This window comes from Pygoscelis adeliae, unplaced genomic scaffold, assembly GCF_000699105.1.
Source record: "Pygoscelis adeliae isolate BGI_AS28 unplaced genomic scaffold, ASM69910v1 Scaffold1060, whole genome shotgun sequence".
In the NCBI taxonomy this organism is placed as follows: Eukaryota; Metazoa; Chordata; class Aves; order Sphenisciformes; family Spheniscidae; genus Pygoscelis; species Pygoscelis adeliae.
The window spans coordinates 37,484-51,241 of NW_008823975.1; the positions used below are offsets into that span (position 1 = coordinate 37,484).

At 56.3% G+C, this 13,758-nt stretch overlaps 1 protein-coding gene across 1 annotated transcript; it reads left to right on the forward strand.

Annotated features, from left to right (window-relative positions):
* The first annotated feature begins 381 nt into the window (after nucleotides 1-381).
* Nucleotides 382-13,195, forward strand: GBA2 (glucosidase, beta (bile acid) 2). The gene is made up of 18 exons (XM_009324874.1): nucleotides 382-512; nucleotides 798-860; nucleotides 1,393-1,484; nucleotides 1,661-1,776; nucleotides 1,890-2,108; nucleotides 3,414-3,653; nucleotides 4,036-4,138; nucleotides 5,478-5,631; nucleotides 5,866-5,991; nucleotides 6,094-6,278; nucleotides 6,624-6,728; nucleotides 7,402-7,509; nucleotides 7,880-8,031; nucleotides 8,184-8,290; nucleotides 8,445-8,587; nucleotides 8,901-9,016; nucleotides 12,001-12,192; nucleotides 12,274-13,195. Exons 1-18 carry the CDS (start codon nucleotides 382-384, stop codon nucleotides 12,499-12,501), a joined length of 2,580 nt encoding a protein of 859 aa, XP_009323149.1. The 3' UTR covers nucleotides 12,502-13,195.
* The last annotated feature ends 563 nt before the right edge of the window (nucleotides 13,196-13,758 follow it).

Here is a 13,758-nt window from a genome sequence, read left to right on the forward strand (position 1 = left end):
GGAGAAGAGCAGTTGCAGCAGATGTAGCTCGAAGATAGCAGCAGGCCCTGATTCAGGGCAGTCGTGCAGGACAGGCTGGTTCTCATGGTGCCCCGGACCTCTGCAGGCAAAATGTCCTTAATCAGTCAAACATGAAGGTGAGTACATAGGAATGGAGAGCAGGCTGTGATCAGGTCCTGTAAGACTGCAACCTGGAAAACCTCACCCCGAGAGGGTTTTGGGGACCTTAGATGTTGGTGAATAAAAGTGAACGTCCAGTGACCATGCAGCTGAAAAGGCAAGTGTGAGGGTTTTTTGCTGGGGAGGAATGTGTAGGAGCAGGGGGTGTCGTGGAAGAGCCTCTCTCCCTTGCTGCCCCTGTCCTTGTGAAGCTGGAGGTACATGTCCCAGGGGATTAGTGCTCGCCCATCGCCTGGGCTCTGCATCCCGCGGGCCATCGGAGTGATACAGGCTGTGTGCTCCCGGCTGGGGGTGGCTTTCTCCTCTCGGCAGTACGGCGTCGGTGCCTGCAGGTAGCTCAGAGACATGGCCCACCTGGCACCCAGGGCTGTGGAGCTGCCAGTTGGGTCTTGCCTGTCTGTTCGCTGGGGGAAGTTCAGCAGCTTCTTCTGGTCTGGTAGCTGGTTTCCGTATGCTAATTGTCTCCGTATGGAAGATTTAACTTGCGGCGGTTCATTAGCAAAAGCCAGTCCTTTACAAGCGCCAACTTGGAACCCAGCCCTGCTCCTCTTGCCTGGAGTGGTGCCGGCACACCCAGGTGCAGGTGTGCCCCTGTTTGGGTGTCTCTCGATTCCCAGGCCTTTGGGTGAGAAATTACTTGATGGGCAGTGCCTGGCTGCGCAGCTGGCGTGCGAGCGGAGGTGAGTCCCTGGGATCCTGCCAGCTGCAGACAGCAAGCATCGTCTCTTCCAGGGCAAGGCTGCCCTGTGCCATCTGCCCCCAGGGATGTGACAATGGGGACGTGAAGGTGGAAGAGCAAGGTTCACGTCCCCGGAGCAGCTTATGGCTTCCCTGGGCTTGTGCCTCCACTCCCAGACCTTCCTTAGCAGGATGTGCTCTACCAGGCATGGAGGTGGTCCTTGCGTGTATTGCCACTTCTCCATGGGCATCTGGGAAAGCCTCCTGCCCCTGCACAAGCTGGGAGCCCTGCTCTCGGGTGTTGGAGCGCTCTGTTTTTGTGCTGTGCCCTTGCAGGCAGCCCCGAGCTGGCTGATAGGCACTGCAGATGGATGGCAGGGGCTGCCACCCCATGTGCCCTGGGACACAGGTTCCCGTTGTACATATCTACAAGAGGGGCAGCTGCAACGTGTGCTGGTCATGTCCTGCCCAGTGACACTGAAGGGACAGTGACGCCTGCTCCCGTCTTATTTCATACCTCTCTTTCCTTTGCAGATACTTCAGGTGGTGGTACAAGAAGACACGCATAGAGAAGAAATCTGCCTTCATTGACCTCTTGTGTGCCGTTCCTCTGCAGCAGATCTATGGTCAGCCTCCAGTTTGGGCACTGGGGTGGTGCAATGCCCTAGAGGCGGGGAGTGCGTCAAGGAGCTCTGGGGTGTGGGCAGTGCCAAGGGGCCCCCAGAGCTGCATGGAAGGGGTCCTTGGGCCAGACCCCGTGACAGGGAGGAGCAGGGGTGCTAATTTCAGGTGTCTTTGCCAGGGTGCCCGCTGGGCGGGATCGGGGGAGGCACCATCACCCGTGGCTGGCGGGGCGAGTTCTGCCGCTGGCAGCTGAACCCTGGCATTTATCACTACGAAACGGTCATCGCCGACCAGGTAGGTGCGGCAGGGTCTGCGAGGGGTGCGAGCAGCACTGCAGCAGCCTGGGCGGTTGGGGGCTCTGCTCTCGGGCTCATCCCATCCCATCTATGTGCTCATCTTCTCCCCAGTTCACGGTGTGCCTGCGTTGCAAGGGGCAGACGGTTTACCAGCAGGTCCTGTCCGTGGAGAGACCTAGCACTCTGCAGGGCTGGAACTGGGGCTACTGTGGCCACTATGCCTTCTACCATGCCCTGTACCCCCGTGCCTGGATGGTCTACGAGCTCCCGGGGCAAAACGTGGTGCTCACGTGCCGCCAGGTCTCTCCTGTCATCCCCCATGACTATAAGGTAAGGAGGCGATGGCCCCACACTGGTTGCAGCCTGTCCCGTGGGAGTGCCGGGCCATACCGTGCTGCAGCAGCACGGCTCGTATGGAGCAGGTTGGCAGGGATTTGGCAGAGCTGCCGGCATGGCGGCGAGGAAAGGATTGGCACACCAGAGACGGGGCTGTCCTGTGAGGTGCTCCCAGGACAGGCCCTTGACTGGCTGAGCTCAGTTGCATCCCATTTGGGTATCAGAGGCTTGGAGCTGGTGAGTTTTTGACCCCTGAGCATTGCCCATGGGTCCAGGGATGCTGCAGTAGAGGAGTTCCTTGTCCCTCCTGCCCGGCTCAGCATTGCCTTAAGACAACCAGGCTTGCCACCTTGTTAATGTTCTTTCCCAGCCTGGTCTAGTCTGTCCTAAGACCCTGTCCCTAGTGCCAGCTGCCAGGTGTGTAGCAGCGGGACCCTGGAAGGCTTTGCCCCTCCTGGGGCAGTTGGTGCTGGAAAGGTTGTCCCTTTTTCCTTGTGCTTAGCTCTGGCAGCTGCTCCTTTCCTCTCTGACCTGTGCTTTTGACTCTTTGTACTGCTTGTTCCCTGTCTTTGGTTTTGTCCTGTGACCATCCTGGCTCCCGTCCACTCGGAATTGCAGGTCCAGAGCAGCGGCCTTACTGCCTGGAGCACGTGGTGGCAGCATTTTGGGAAACCCTCAGCCTGTACTTGTGGGTTGGTTTATTGGCTGGGTGTTCCCGAGAGTGTTGTAGCTGGCTTTTGCCTGCCATCCCCAAGGGAAGAGCTGCTTATTAGCTGGGCTTTCCCAACATTTCCCCGTGTCTCCACTCAGCAATGCTTCCCGGTAGGAGGAACCCCCGCAGCAATGCGGAAGCTCGGGATGGCAGCAAGGGATGCCCTGTTGCTCCTGCACACTGCTCCTGCTTGCTCCCAGCCCCGGGCGAGGGTGGCAGGCTGCACTGCCGACACGCCTGACCTTCCTCTTACCCCAGCGAAGCACGTGAGCCTGTATCAACCTGTTGAGCAGATGGGTGATGAGACACCCGTCTGAGCCTTAAACGCTACTTTCCGTCTATGTATTGCCCAGTATGGGATTTGCTAGCCCAGGGCTTGTGATCTGAATTCTATACTGCCTGCCCCCAAATTCCTCTGCTCCCGCTGCTGCTCCCCAGCTTGGCAACGGACTCCAAGACCGAGTTGTTCCTGGTGCTCTTGCTCCCGCTGCCTCCCGCGTGGTATCCCCAGCAGCGGGGAAAAGTGATGCTCCGACAGCTAACCATGGAGCACCAGCCCTATAAACAGCGTTGTCTGTCTCTGCCAGGACTCCAGCCTGCCGGTGGGAGTGTTCATCTGGGAGGTGGAGAATGGGAGGGATGAGGACGTGGACGTCTCCATCATGTTCAGCCTGCAGAACGGCACGGGAACGAAGGAGGACAGAAGTGGAGGGCACTGGAACGAGCCCTTTGCCTTCGAGAAGGAGGGCGAGCGCGTTGCTGGAGTCCTGCTGCACCACTGCACACGTGTGAACCCCTTCACCCTCGCCATCTCTGCCCGGGAGAAGGTAAAGGGCTGGCACCAGTGGTGTGCTCCCTGCTGGAGGGGGTTGTACAGCCCTGCTGAATGGGGGGAGGGCTGCTTCCAGGCAGCTGGTAAATGATGGGTGTGCGATGGGTTGGGGTCGGCACCGGTCCTCAGCGCTTGCCTGACCGCTGGAGCAGGAGTGGGGATGTGACTTCCCTGAGGGCACCCTCTTTGGGGGTGTATGCCAGGAGAGAAGCCATGGGTGAAGCTTGCAGGAGAGCAGGTGAGTAGGTTTGGAGTTAGCATTGCTGGGCAGCATGCGAGGAGTGAGTGTGAGGTCCCAATGTTGTTGGGGGTGGGGTGGGGGCCTGCATTTGCCCCTCAAAAGTACCAGCCCCTGATGATGCTCTTCCTTTCCCCAGGCTGGCACGAGAGTCACCCACCTCACAGCATTCAATCCCACGGGATCGGGTAGAGAGGTGTGGCAGGACCTCCTGCAGGACGGCAGGCTGGATTCCCCCGCCGGTGAGTCCCTCCGTCCTCCGTGGGATGGGTGGAGGGGGAGCAGGGTGGCCACGCTGGTCACAGGGCACCCAAGCCAAGGGCAGGTTTCCCTTCCTCTGGCCACCTCGGTGCCATCGCAAAAAGGTCTTGGTGATGCTGTGGCTCATTCCCAGTGTTAGGCTGTATCTGAATTTCCCATGGCTTGCCACACTGTCCTCGTTGTGGTTCTCCAAAAGCTGTTCGCACCACTTTGGGGCTGTTCTCGGCTATATTAATTGCACATGCCAGTATCTTGTTGGTCTGTGTAGGGTTGTGTGCTGAGTTGAGATTTCTGCTGAGTGGCCAGGGTGATGCCCAGCCACCTTCCCTGAGTTCCCATTGCCAGATCTGCGAGCTGGGCCCCGTCAGATTTGTTCTAGCAGGCATTCAGCAGTCCTTGGTGTTTGGTGCTGCCATCACTTGCTGTCCTCTTGTTACTACATCGGTTCCCTGAAGGTCTCTGGTATTCCCGTGGTACTTCTGCATCATCCTCAGCTGTCTGCTTCCTCCCTTGGCAGAAACCTTGAAGCAGGGTGGCGTCTCCCAGCCCTTGCTGCTAACCTCTTATTGCGATAAAAGGTGACCATTTGCCTAATGGCTCTGTCAGCTTTTGAACAAGGATGATGCTGACAAACTAGTGATGCTGGCACTGGGCCTTTGCAAGATTTCTTGAAGCTTAAATTATGTAAATAAAGCTTTTTATTTTCCGGAAATATTTACTTCTGGAAAACTAAGTTTCCTGCCTAAATGCACTCAGAGCTCTCCAGGCTATTGGGATGTGATTTTCCTTCGTGCATGCAGGCATTATCATAGCCAGGATCTGTGCTTCTGTTAAAATTGTTGCTTTAATGAGTTTACCTGGTACACATGTCAGAACCAGCATATAATTATCCAGCCACCTCAGGGCTTTTTTTAAATAGGGGTACAGTTCAAGCACCCTGCAAAAAGCTGGAAACAATGACTGTCACTAGAAAGTCACAGTGTCACTGAGTGCGGTGCAGTTACAAAGTCATGTGGTGCTCTGTCCCTTCCGTTCGTGCCTAGTGGCTTTTCCTGCCTGATTTGTTCCTCTGCTTTGATGACTTATTTTTTTAACCCCTCCGCCCATGGCAGGTATCTTTTTCCTGCTTGCAAAAAGCAGTTACTCACGTGCGGTAATGTCATCCCTTAAAACCCCAGGGATGTACCCTCCACGTTGCAAGGGGGCTGGGGCATGCCCAAATAGTCTCGTCCCCCTCGGGGTGCATGGGAGCATCAGTCACCCCTCCATAGGGCTTCCTTGGCCACTTGTGAATATTTTTTTTTTTTTCCCCCCTGACAGGTGAAAGTAGGCCGACGGAGAAGGGGGAGGTGACGGCAGCAGCGGTGTGTGCCAGCTGCAGGGTGCCTGCCCAGGGTCACAGGACGCTGGAGCTGGCCCTGGCTTGGGACATGCCCCGTGTTCACTTTGGCTCTAAGGAGAAGCTGCACTTCAGGTGGGTGGTTTGTCTCCAGTGGGGCTTGGCTCATGTCCCCGAAGCCTCCTACTCCCTGCAGCCGTGTCCCTGCCAGCTTACAGAGGGGACCTTCTCCCCAGCCCCTGCTCCTCAATACCCCTGCACTAGCAGTAGCATTGTTCTGGTGTTCATTATAGTCCAGCCCCTCTCCTGTGGCCGGGTGGGCTTCTCAGCCTGAGCCCGCAGCACACTCACCAAACCCCTGCTCGGCAGGCGGTACACCCGTTTTTTTGGCAGTGGAGGCGATGCCGCTCCTGCCCTGTCACATCATGCCCTGACGCACTACGAGGAGTGGGAGAGGAAGATCGAAGCCTGGCAGAAGCCCATCCTGGAGAACAGGTAGGGTAGGTGGGAGCACCTTCCCCGTGGCCTCCTGGGGCCGGTCAGAGCAGGAGCGTCACCAGCTCGGCCGCTGTGGTTGACTTCCCCTCTTGCCTGCAGCCAGCTGCCTTCCTGGTACAAGTCGGCCCTCTTCAACGAGCTGTACTTCGTGACGGATGGGGGGACCATCTGGGTGGAGCTGCCCCCGGACTGCTGTGCCGAGGACCTGCGGGGGCCGGCGGGGGCTGGCCTCTCCCACCTCCTCCCTGTCCTGCGGGAGTACGGAAGGTTTGCTTATTTGGAAGGTAACTTGGAGGGACATGATGTATGGTCCCAACTCAACCCCTTCCCGTTGCTGTCACCAGGTGTTTTTAACCTGCTGTGGGGCTGCTTTTCACACCCTGATGGGCAGGAGCAGCACTGTTCCTAGCAAAACCCCTCGCAGGACCAAGCCCTATAGGATATGGCATGAGGTCTTCTCCAGGCCTCTGGGTGCTCTATGCAGAGAATAAAAACCACTTCTAATGGGATCCCCTGCCTATGCCATGGAGAGCCCAACCTCCTGGGCCATGTGGGAAGGAGGACGTGCCCCTCCTTTCCCCTCCCTGCGGCAGGTCTCCCACCCCTCACCATCTCCCCGCTCCTTCCAGGCCAGGAGTACCGGATGTACAACACCTATGATGTCCACTTCTACGCCTCCTTTGCTCTCGTCATGCTGTGGCCCAAGCTGCAGATCAGCCTGCAGTATGACATTGGTGAGTGACCCAGGAGACCCTGGCTTGATGCCTGCTGATGTCTTCACCTAGGGAAGAGACGGAGGGTTTGGGACAGCATCTGCCTCTGCCGTAGAAATCTGTGCCGTGGAGCCAGCATCCTCCTCCAGCTCCTCTGCTGGGCCCAGGACTTGCAAGTCCCCAACGTTGCTGCCTCTCAGCATCTCTCTGCCCAGCACTGGGATGCCTTCTTGCCACACTGGGGGTGCACAGTTGGCTCTGCCTGCCCTGGGGGACTCCCTGGTCTTGCCAGCTCTCTCCGTTCCCCTTGCAGAGGAGAAGCATGAAGCTGTTTGCAGACCCTGATGCTTGGGGTGGGCTTGGAGGCTGCTCGGTGGTGGCCCGACCAGTGGTGGAGCACAGCCCTTTGCTGGGCTGCAGGAGGGCTGAGCCCTTTGGGGTTCCCTCCCAGCCCTGGGGTGCTGCCACCACCTTGCTTAAGGAGGTGGTGACAGTTGCATGTCCCCTGCTGAGGGGAGACTGGGAGCAGCCTGGTGTCCCCTCAGCCCTTTGCAGAGGGCTGTGGTCTTGCAGCCGGAGCCCCAAGGGCAGCCTGGCATGCTGGTGCCGGTGGCCCTGCCTGTGCCTGTGCTTGGAGCTCGCTGTTGCAGTGCCTGCTGCCTTTCTAATGCCTCTTGCTCTGTGTCCTCTCCAGCTGTCACAGTGGTGAATGAGGACGTCCAGCCCCGGCAGTACTTGATGTGTGGTCAGACAGCCCAGGTGAAGCTGAAGAACGTGGTGCCACATGACATTGGGGACCCAGGTGAGGGGTCTGGCTGGGCCTGCTGGGGGGCAAAGGGGGTGCAGGGCTGCTCACACAACTTTCTCAGGATAGTTAACTCCCAAGCTGTGGGAAAGAGGTATGGTGCATGGAATACACTATTTGTTTTCTGGGAATGAAAAGCTTGGATGGTTTGGGATGGTGATGGAGACCATGCTGCATGGAGCTTGTACGAGGGAGATGGAGGGAAGCCGAGCAGTAGCAGGAAGGCTGCTCTCGCTAGAGACGGCACAGGGTGCAACATGTGATTTTAGCACTGTTTGGTCACAGCACCCTTGGGACCTTGCTCCTGGGTAGGAGAGGGGACATCTGTTGCTTGCTGCCCTGCTGCATCCGCTCTGTCCTTGCTTAGGTGACGAGCCGTGGCAGCGTGTCAATGCCTACCTGATGCACGACACGGCTGACTGGAAGGACCTCAACCTGAAGTTTGTGCTGCAGGTGTACCGTGACTACTGCCTGACACAAGACTCCGTGTACTTGCGGGACATGTGGCCAGTCTGCCAGGTACTGGGAGGACATCAGAACGTGGGGCATCTCCCCCTTCTCACTTCCCTTGGGAGCCGTGCGACATCCCAAGAGGACGGATGCTCCTGAGCAGAGCGTGAGGGGCAGCCGGGATGCAGGGGCTGTGTGGCCATCTCCTGCCTCTCCCACAGGCTGTAATGGAGTCGGAGCTCAAGTTTGATACAGATAATGATGGGCTCATCGAAAATGGTGGCTTTGCTGACCAGACATACGATGCATGGGTGGTAAATGGCGCCAGGTGAGCAAGAGAGGCAGGTGGGGGGGGGAGATGGGGAGCGCAGGGTGGGGAGGCAGCTCAGAGCTGGGACCGTGGTACCCATCTCTTGTGGGAGCCCTGTGCAACCCGTGGGGTGTCCCACGTTGCCGACACTGCTCTCCTTTTGCTCCGGCAGCGCGTACTGCGGCGGGCTGTGGCTGGCAGCTGTCTGCATGATGTGCAAGATGGCGGAGGTGCTCGGGGATGCTGAGATCCGGCAGAAATACACGGACATACTGAGCAAGGGCAAGGAGGCATTTGAGAGGATGCTTTGGAATGGTGGGTGCTTGCCGGTGGGGAACCATGCTTGGCTGGCCGTGTGTCCCTTGGGAGAGGGACGGCTCCTCCTTGGGTCACGGAGCCTTGCAGGCGATGGGGGAAGGAGGGGAGATGCCGTCCCTCCAAGCAGAGGGGAAGGAGCAGGTACCAGGGAGGGAACAGAAAAGGTATGGTGGTTTGGGAAAGGAAAGAGGGGAGAGCCTTCTGGAAAAAGGTGCCATGCTCCTGCCTCATGGGGTGGAGCGTAGGGACAGGACACATGAGCCAGGGTCTTAAACTATGGACTTAAAACTGTTTCCTGCCTTTTTTCCAGGAAAATACTACAACTATGATAGCAGTGGGAGTGACACCTCCAGCAGCATCATGTCAGACCAGTGTGCTGGGCAGTGGTTTCTCGGGGCTTGTGGTCTGGACCAAGGGGAGTTTGAGGTAAGAGAAGGGGCAGCCTGGTGCAGGGTGGGGTGAGACGGGACCTGCGCCTGGAGGAGAGCAGCAGGGCTGGCACATGGTGTGGGTTAAGTGTTGGGGGCTGGTTTGGGAGCTCCAGCCCACTCCCCTGCAGCGGTGCATGCTCAGGTGGAGGCTGTTGGATGCACATCAGTGCAACCCGCCTTAAACCAAAATCTGCTCATGGAGAGGCCATGCAGCAGGGATGTGTAACTGTGGTCAGCTCTTGCACACTTGGAGGAGGGTCCCACTGGGGTTTGCTCTCGGCACGGTGCTATTTGTTTAAAAACAGGAGAAAAAAGTGTATGAAACTTCCCATGTGTTATTTGCTGCCTAGCTTAAAGTCCTAAATGAATATCCAAGGGAACTAAGGCTTATTTGGGGCCTTAAAGTCTGTTGCTCTTCAGTTGCAAGAGAATTTGCTGAAGACTCCTCTTGTCTGGTGGGATGGTAAGAGTAGCTGCTGGTGGTGCAATACCTGGAACAGAGCTGGGAAGTGGAGAGCCATCGTATGGATTACTTATGACCCATAGACAGTTGTCAGACCAAAGCTCTCTGTGGTGGTGATGGACAGGCAAACGCTTTGGCTGACTGAAGGAAGGAATGACTCTTGGCTGTGTGAGGGTGATGGCCCATTTCACTGTCTGTTGGTACCAGAGGGGAGCTTCAGGTGACCTTTCCTGGGAGCAGCTTGTGCTGAACGCTGTGGGATTTAACAAGAAATGGGCGCTTGGTTGTGCCCTCCTGCATTTATCCCAGTGTGGGTCCCTAGAGTGTGGGGACTGGGGCTGTGCCTGGGGCTCCAGACGGGATCTGGCCCAGACCTCATGCAGAAATACCCAAACATCCCTTTTGCGGGGGAAACAGTGAACCCGGTGCAGTCCAAAAATCTCGCTTGCCTTTCCATAGCCTCAGACTTTTGTTGCTGAAGGTGGCACTCTTCTCTGCTGGCTGGTGAGCTTTGAGCTCACTGGAGATGGGACTGGTGAACTTCTCTCTTCTGTTACTATGACCATTGAGGTTTTCTTGTGTGCGTTTTGATCCCTTGCCTGGCTGGCAGCACTCCTGTTTGTAACCTTATAAACACACTCCTGCTGCCTGCACAGGTCAGTAATGAAATACAAAGTAGGAAAAGCCTGTGACCCCAGTCCTGAAGAAGCTGTGCCCCAAAACCTTCTGCCAGAGATGGCTGCTTTGCGCCACCCCTCTGCTGACTCCTGCTCCCTAACAGCACTTGGGCTTATCTCCAGAGCCACACCAGGAAAAATGACTCTGTCGGATGCTTGGCTTTAGTGTAGACAAAAAGGATCTGCTGCCTTTCCTTCGAGTCTGCCAAAGCTGTCTGGTTGGGCTGCCCAGTCTACCTTGGCAAGCTTCCGTCTGGTGTCATCATACCTCCTGCTTCCCTTGGCTCTGGTGGCACCAGACTGGTAAGAAAGTTCTGGCACATCCCTGGGCTGTGCTGATGAGCTGGGAGCTGCCCGCGTCTTCCCTTTCTTGCAAGTAGATGTCATGGTTGCTCCGTGACATCGCTTCTGATCTTGGTCACCCTGCAAAGTTCTTGTTATGGCTTTCTCACCGTTAGGTGGATGTGGGATGGAGATGAGCCAGCCCTCCCCTTGCGATGTTACTGAGTCTGGAGCTTTGCTTTTCTCAAGAAGGCGGTGACTTCTGTTGCAACTTCCTAGTTTTTTTGTCAATAATGAAAGCAGTGCAAAAGCTGTATTTACTTTCAGCAGTGCACAGAGGTTTTTCATCTCAATGCAGTCCTTGCTGTTGCTGCTCCACTGCTTTTTGTTTGGCTGGCAGGTGTTTACATGCTCAGGTGGGGTTTTTTGTGTTTTTGCTTTGGTTTTTTTGGAGGAGTTTGCGGTTTGTATGTTTTTTTTTTTCTTTTGGCAAGAATGTACTCAGCATGATACTTCAGTCTGTTCTCATAACTGTTTTGAGCTCTTGGCCTTAGTTTTTTGAACAGCTTTTTTTTCCCCCTTATCGGAGAGGGAAGGTTTTTACTTCCTCCTGATAATGTTGTGAAACGGCTGTTTATCCAGCGAGCACTATTGACCTTCTGCAAGTCTTTAACTTTCACTTGCAATAAAAGTTTCAAATCTCTCCTACCAGACACAGAAAACCATCAGGAATCTTGTGCATCTCAGTCTGACCTCTTCATCCCCAGGCTGCCCGTTCTCTCACTTCATACTCCCCTTGGTCCAGGCCACAAACCCTTGCATCACCACCCAGTTTAAAATTGGAAGGATTAAAGTCCTTTTGAAATCACTCCAAACTAAGCTCTGTTTTTGTTTCTCTGAAGTTGACTTTTTTTTTTCCCCTCAAGATTCCCAGCATTTACCCAAACAAACTTACTGGTATCCACATTTCAGCTGCAAGATGCATTCTGATGTCATCAGACTGGCTTTGCAATAATCTTTCCCTTTGGCAGGAAGATACCTCCAGCCTCACTGATCCCAGACCATCCTTTGGCCACCTCTGACCAGTGTCCCATCTCTTGTAGTCATTGCAGTGCCTCTTTTAGCTGGTGCAGATGGACTGAGAGAACAGCACAGTAGTTTTACCAGGAGAAAATCTGGGCCTCAAATAGTTGTTACCCTGAGAAATGAGCAGTGGTGAACATAAACCAAGATGAGGATGGTGTGGTTGGCCAGGTGTCCAAAGCAAAATCCCAAGAGATGTGGCAGGGTTTGGCCAGTGACTGAAGGTGAGAGGCTGTTTATGGATACATACTAGTTGGATGAGCTATCAGCCTCCCTAGGAGGAAGGTAGAATGAAGTTCAGCAGCTCTTCTGTTGAGCAACTGCTTTTTTACTTCCTCCTGTTATTTTCCTGTAGGTGGCTATTTTCCCAGCAAGCAGCATAGACCTCTTTGTAATGGAAAACTTAACCCTGCTCCCTGGAGACGCAGCCTGAGGCATCTGCCTGAGCCCAAAGCCCTCTCTCTCTCTACACAGGTCTTCCCCAAGAGTCATGTTGTCAGTGCACTCAAGACCATCTTTGAGAAGAACGTCATGAGCTTTGCTGGTGGCACCATGGGAGCGGTGAATGGCATGAGGCCCAACGGGGTGCCCGACACCTCCAGTGTGCAGTCTGATGAAGTGTGGATCGGCGTGGTCTACGCCTTGGCTGCCACCATGATCCAGGAGGTGAGTGATGATGCTGCACCCCTCGGCATGTGCCATCTCCTTGCACTCTGTGGGCTGATGGTTGTCTTCCCTCTGCTGCAGGGGCTGGTTGAAGAAGGCTTTCATACGGCGGAGGGCTGCTACCGGACAGTTTGGGAACGGCTGGGCATGGCTTTCCAGACACCGGAGGCCTATCGGGAGAAGAAAGTCTACCGCTCGTTGGCTTACATGCGGCCCCTTAGCATCTGGAGCATGCAGCTGGCCCTGGAGCGCAGAGCTAGCCAGGCACCAGCACCCACGCAGTCCCCCCAGGTTCCCATCCACCCTTGAGCCTGGTGGCACTGAGCAGGGCAGCGGGTGCACCGGGGCACTAGGGGGGGCCTCAGCTGGTGGGCAGGGACCCTTCCCTCCCCCTCTTTGATAATTCTCACATTGCTGTTTTCCTTCCCTACCTCCACTACATGCCCTTTACCTCAGGGGGTTTCCAGCCACCGATGCTGAGCACGAGGGGGGACCAGAGGTGCAGGTGATCTCTCCTCGGAGAGGAGAGGGGTGGGATAAGGAGGCACTGCTGGAGCCTGTGCCTCCCCTTCCCCATCGCTCAGGGCTCTGATAGCCTGCAGGACCCTCAACCATCCTCCACCAGAGCTGATACCTTGCCCAGGAGCGCAGCACAGGACCTTCCTGCGGGTAAGGTGGGAGCTGGCCTGCAGGGCAAAAAAATGTGTGGGTGTATGTGTGTGAGGACACTTGGACTGGTGCACCCAGGCAGGTGGATGCTGTAGCTGTCTCTCTGTTGTGTGACGCTGCAAACACAGGCTGGTTCTGCTCTAGGCACCAGCCCTGGGAGAGCCTGTGGCAGATACAATCCCCAGGGGAGCCCCGGCTCCCTGGCCAGTGACAATCGGAGCCCAAGGGGCAGGTCCTGGTCTGGTACCGTGGCACCCTTCCCTGCTGGCGCCAGGGGCAGGCAGCGGAGCACGTTTTAGAAGATGAATCATTTTAAGTTCTTAATAAATTTGTTTGGCTGTCTCTCCTTCTTGTGTGTCTTCTCTGCCATGGGGGCAAGCTGGAGGACAGAGCTCCTGTTGCTGCCCCTCTTCTTCCTAGGCTGGGATGGAGGCCTGGGGATGTAGGGGGGCAAGCCCTAATTGCAGGCTGGCTCTTGTCGGGTTTTGCCAATGGGAGCAAGAGGTGCCTCTCCCTCAGGTGTGATGGCAGGAGAGACCTGCCCCTTGCTTGCTCCTCTCCTGCCTGCAAGGTGGGGGAAGGCAAGGAGCCTAACATTCCTTCCGAAAATGCCTCTGGGGAGCAGTGGTGCCCCAGGGCTGGCCCTTGACTGAGCCGTGTCCCCTTCCTGCCCAGGGCTGGGTGCCTTGCTTCTTTCAAATGCTGCTCCTTTCGCTGCCAGCGCAGCATTTGAAGGCTGCACCTGCCTGGTTTTGAGGGGGTGGGAGGGGAACCTGCCCCCAGGTTTGGTTACACAGTCTTTCTACCCACTTCAGAGCTTTTTGCTCTAAAGCCCTCCCTTAATCCTTAAGTGCTGTCAGGGCTGGGATGGGAAGCGGCCTGTCCTCCCTGCGCCCC

What these genes read in the sequence shown, in the direction of transcription:
- GBA2 (XM_009324874.1), top strand. Translation starts at nt 382, where the DNA reads ATGTCCCAGGGGATTAGTGCTCGCCCATCGCCTGGGCTCTGCATCCCG. An exon ending in TCATCCCCCATGACTATAAG is followed by an intron (nt 2,109 to 3,413) that starts GTAAGGAGGCGA and finishes TGTCTCTGCCAG; the next exon opens with GACTCCAGCCTGCCGGTGGG. An exon ending in ACATGTGGCCAGTCTGCCAG is followed by an intron (nt 8,032 to 8,183) that starts GTACTGGGAGGA and finishes CCTCTCCCACAG; the next exon opens with GCTGTAATGGAGTCGGAGCT.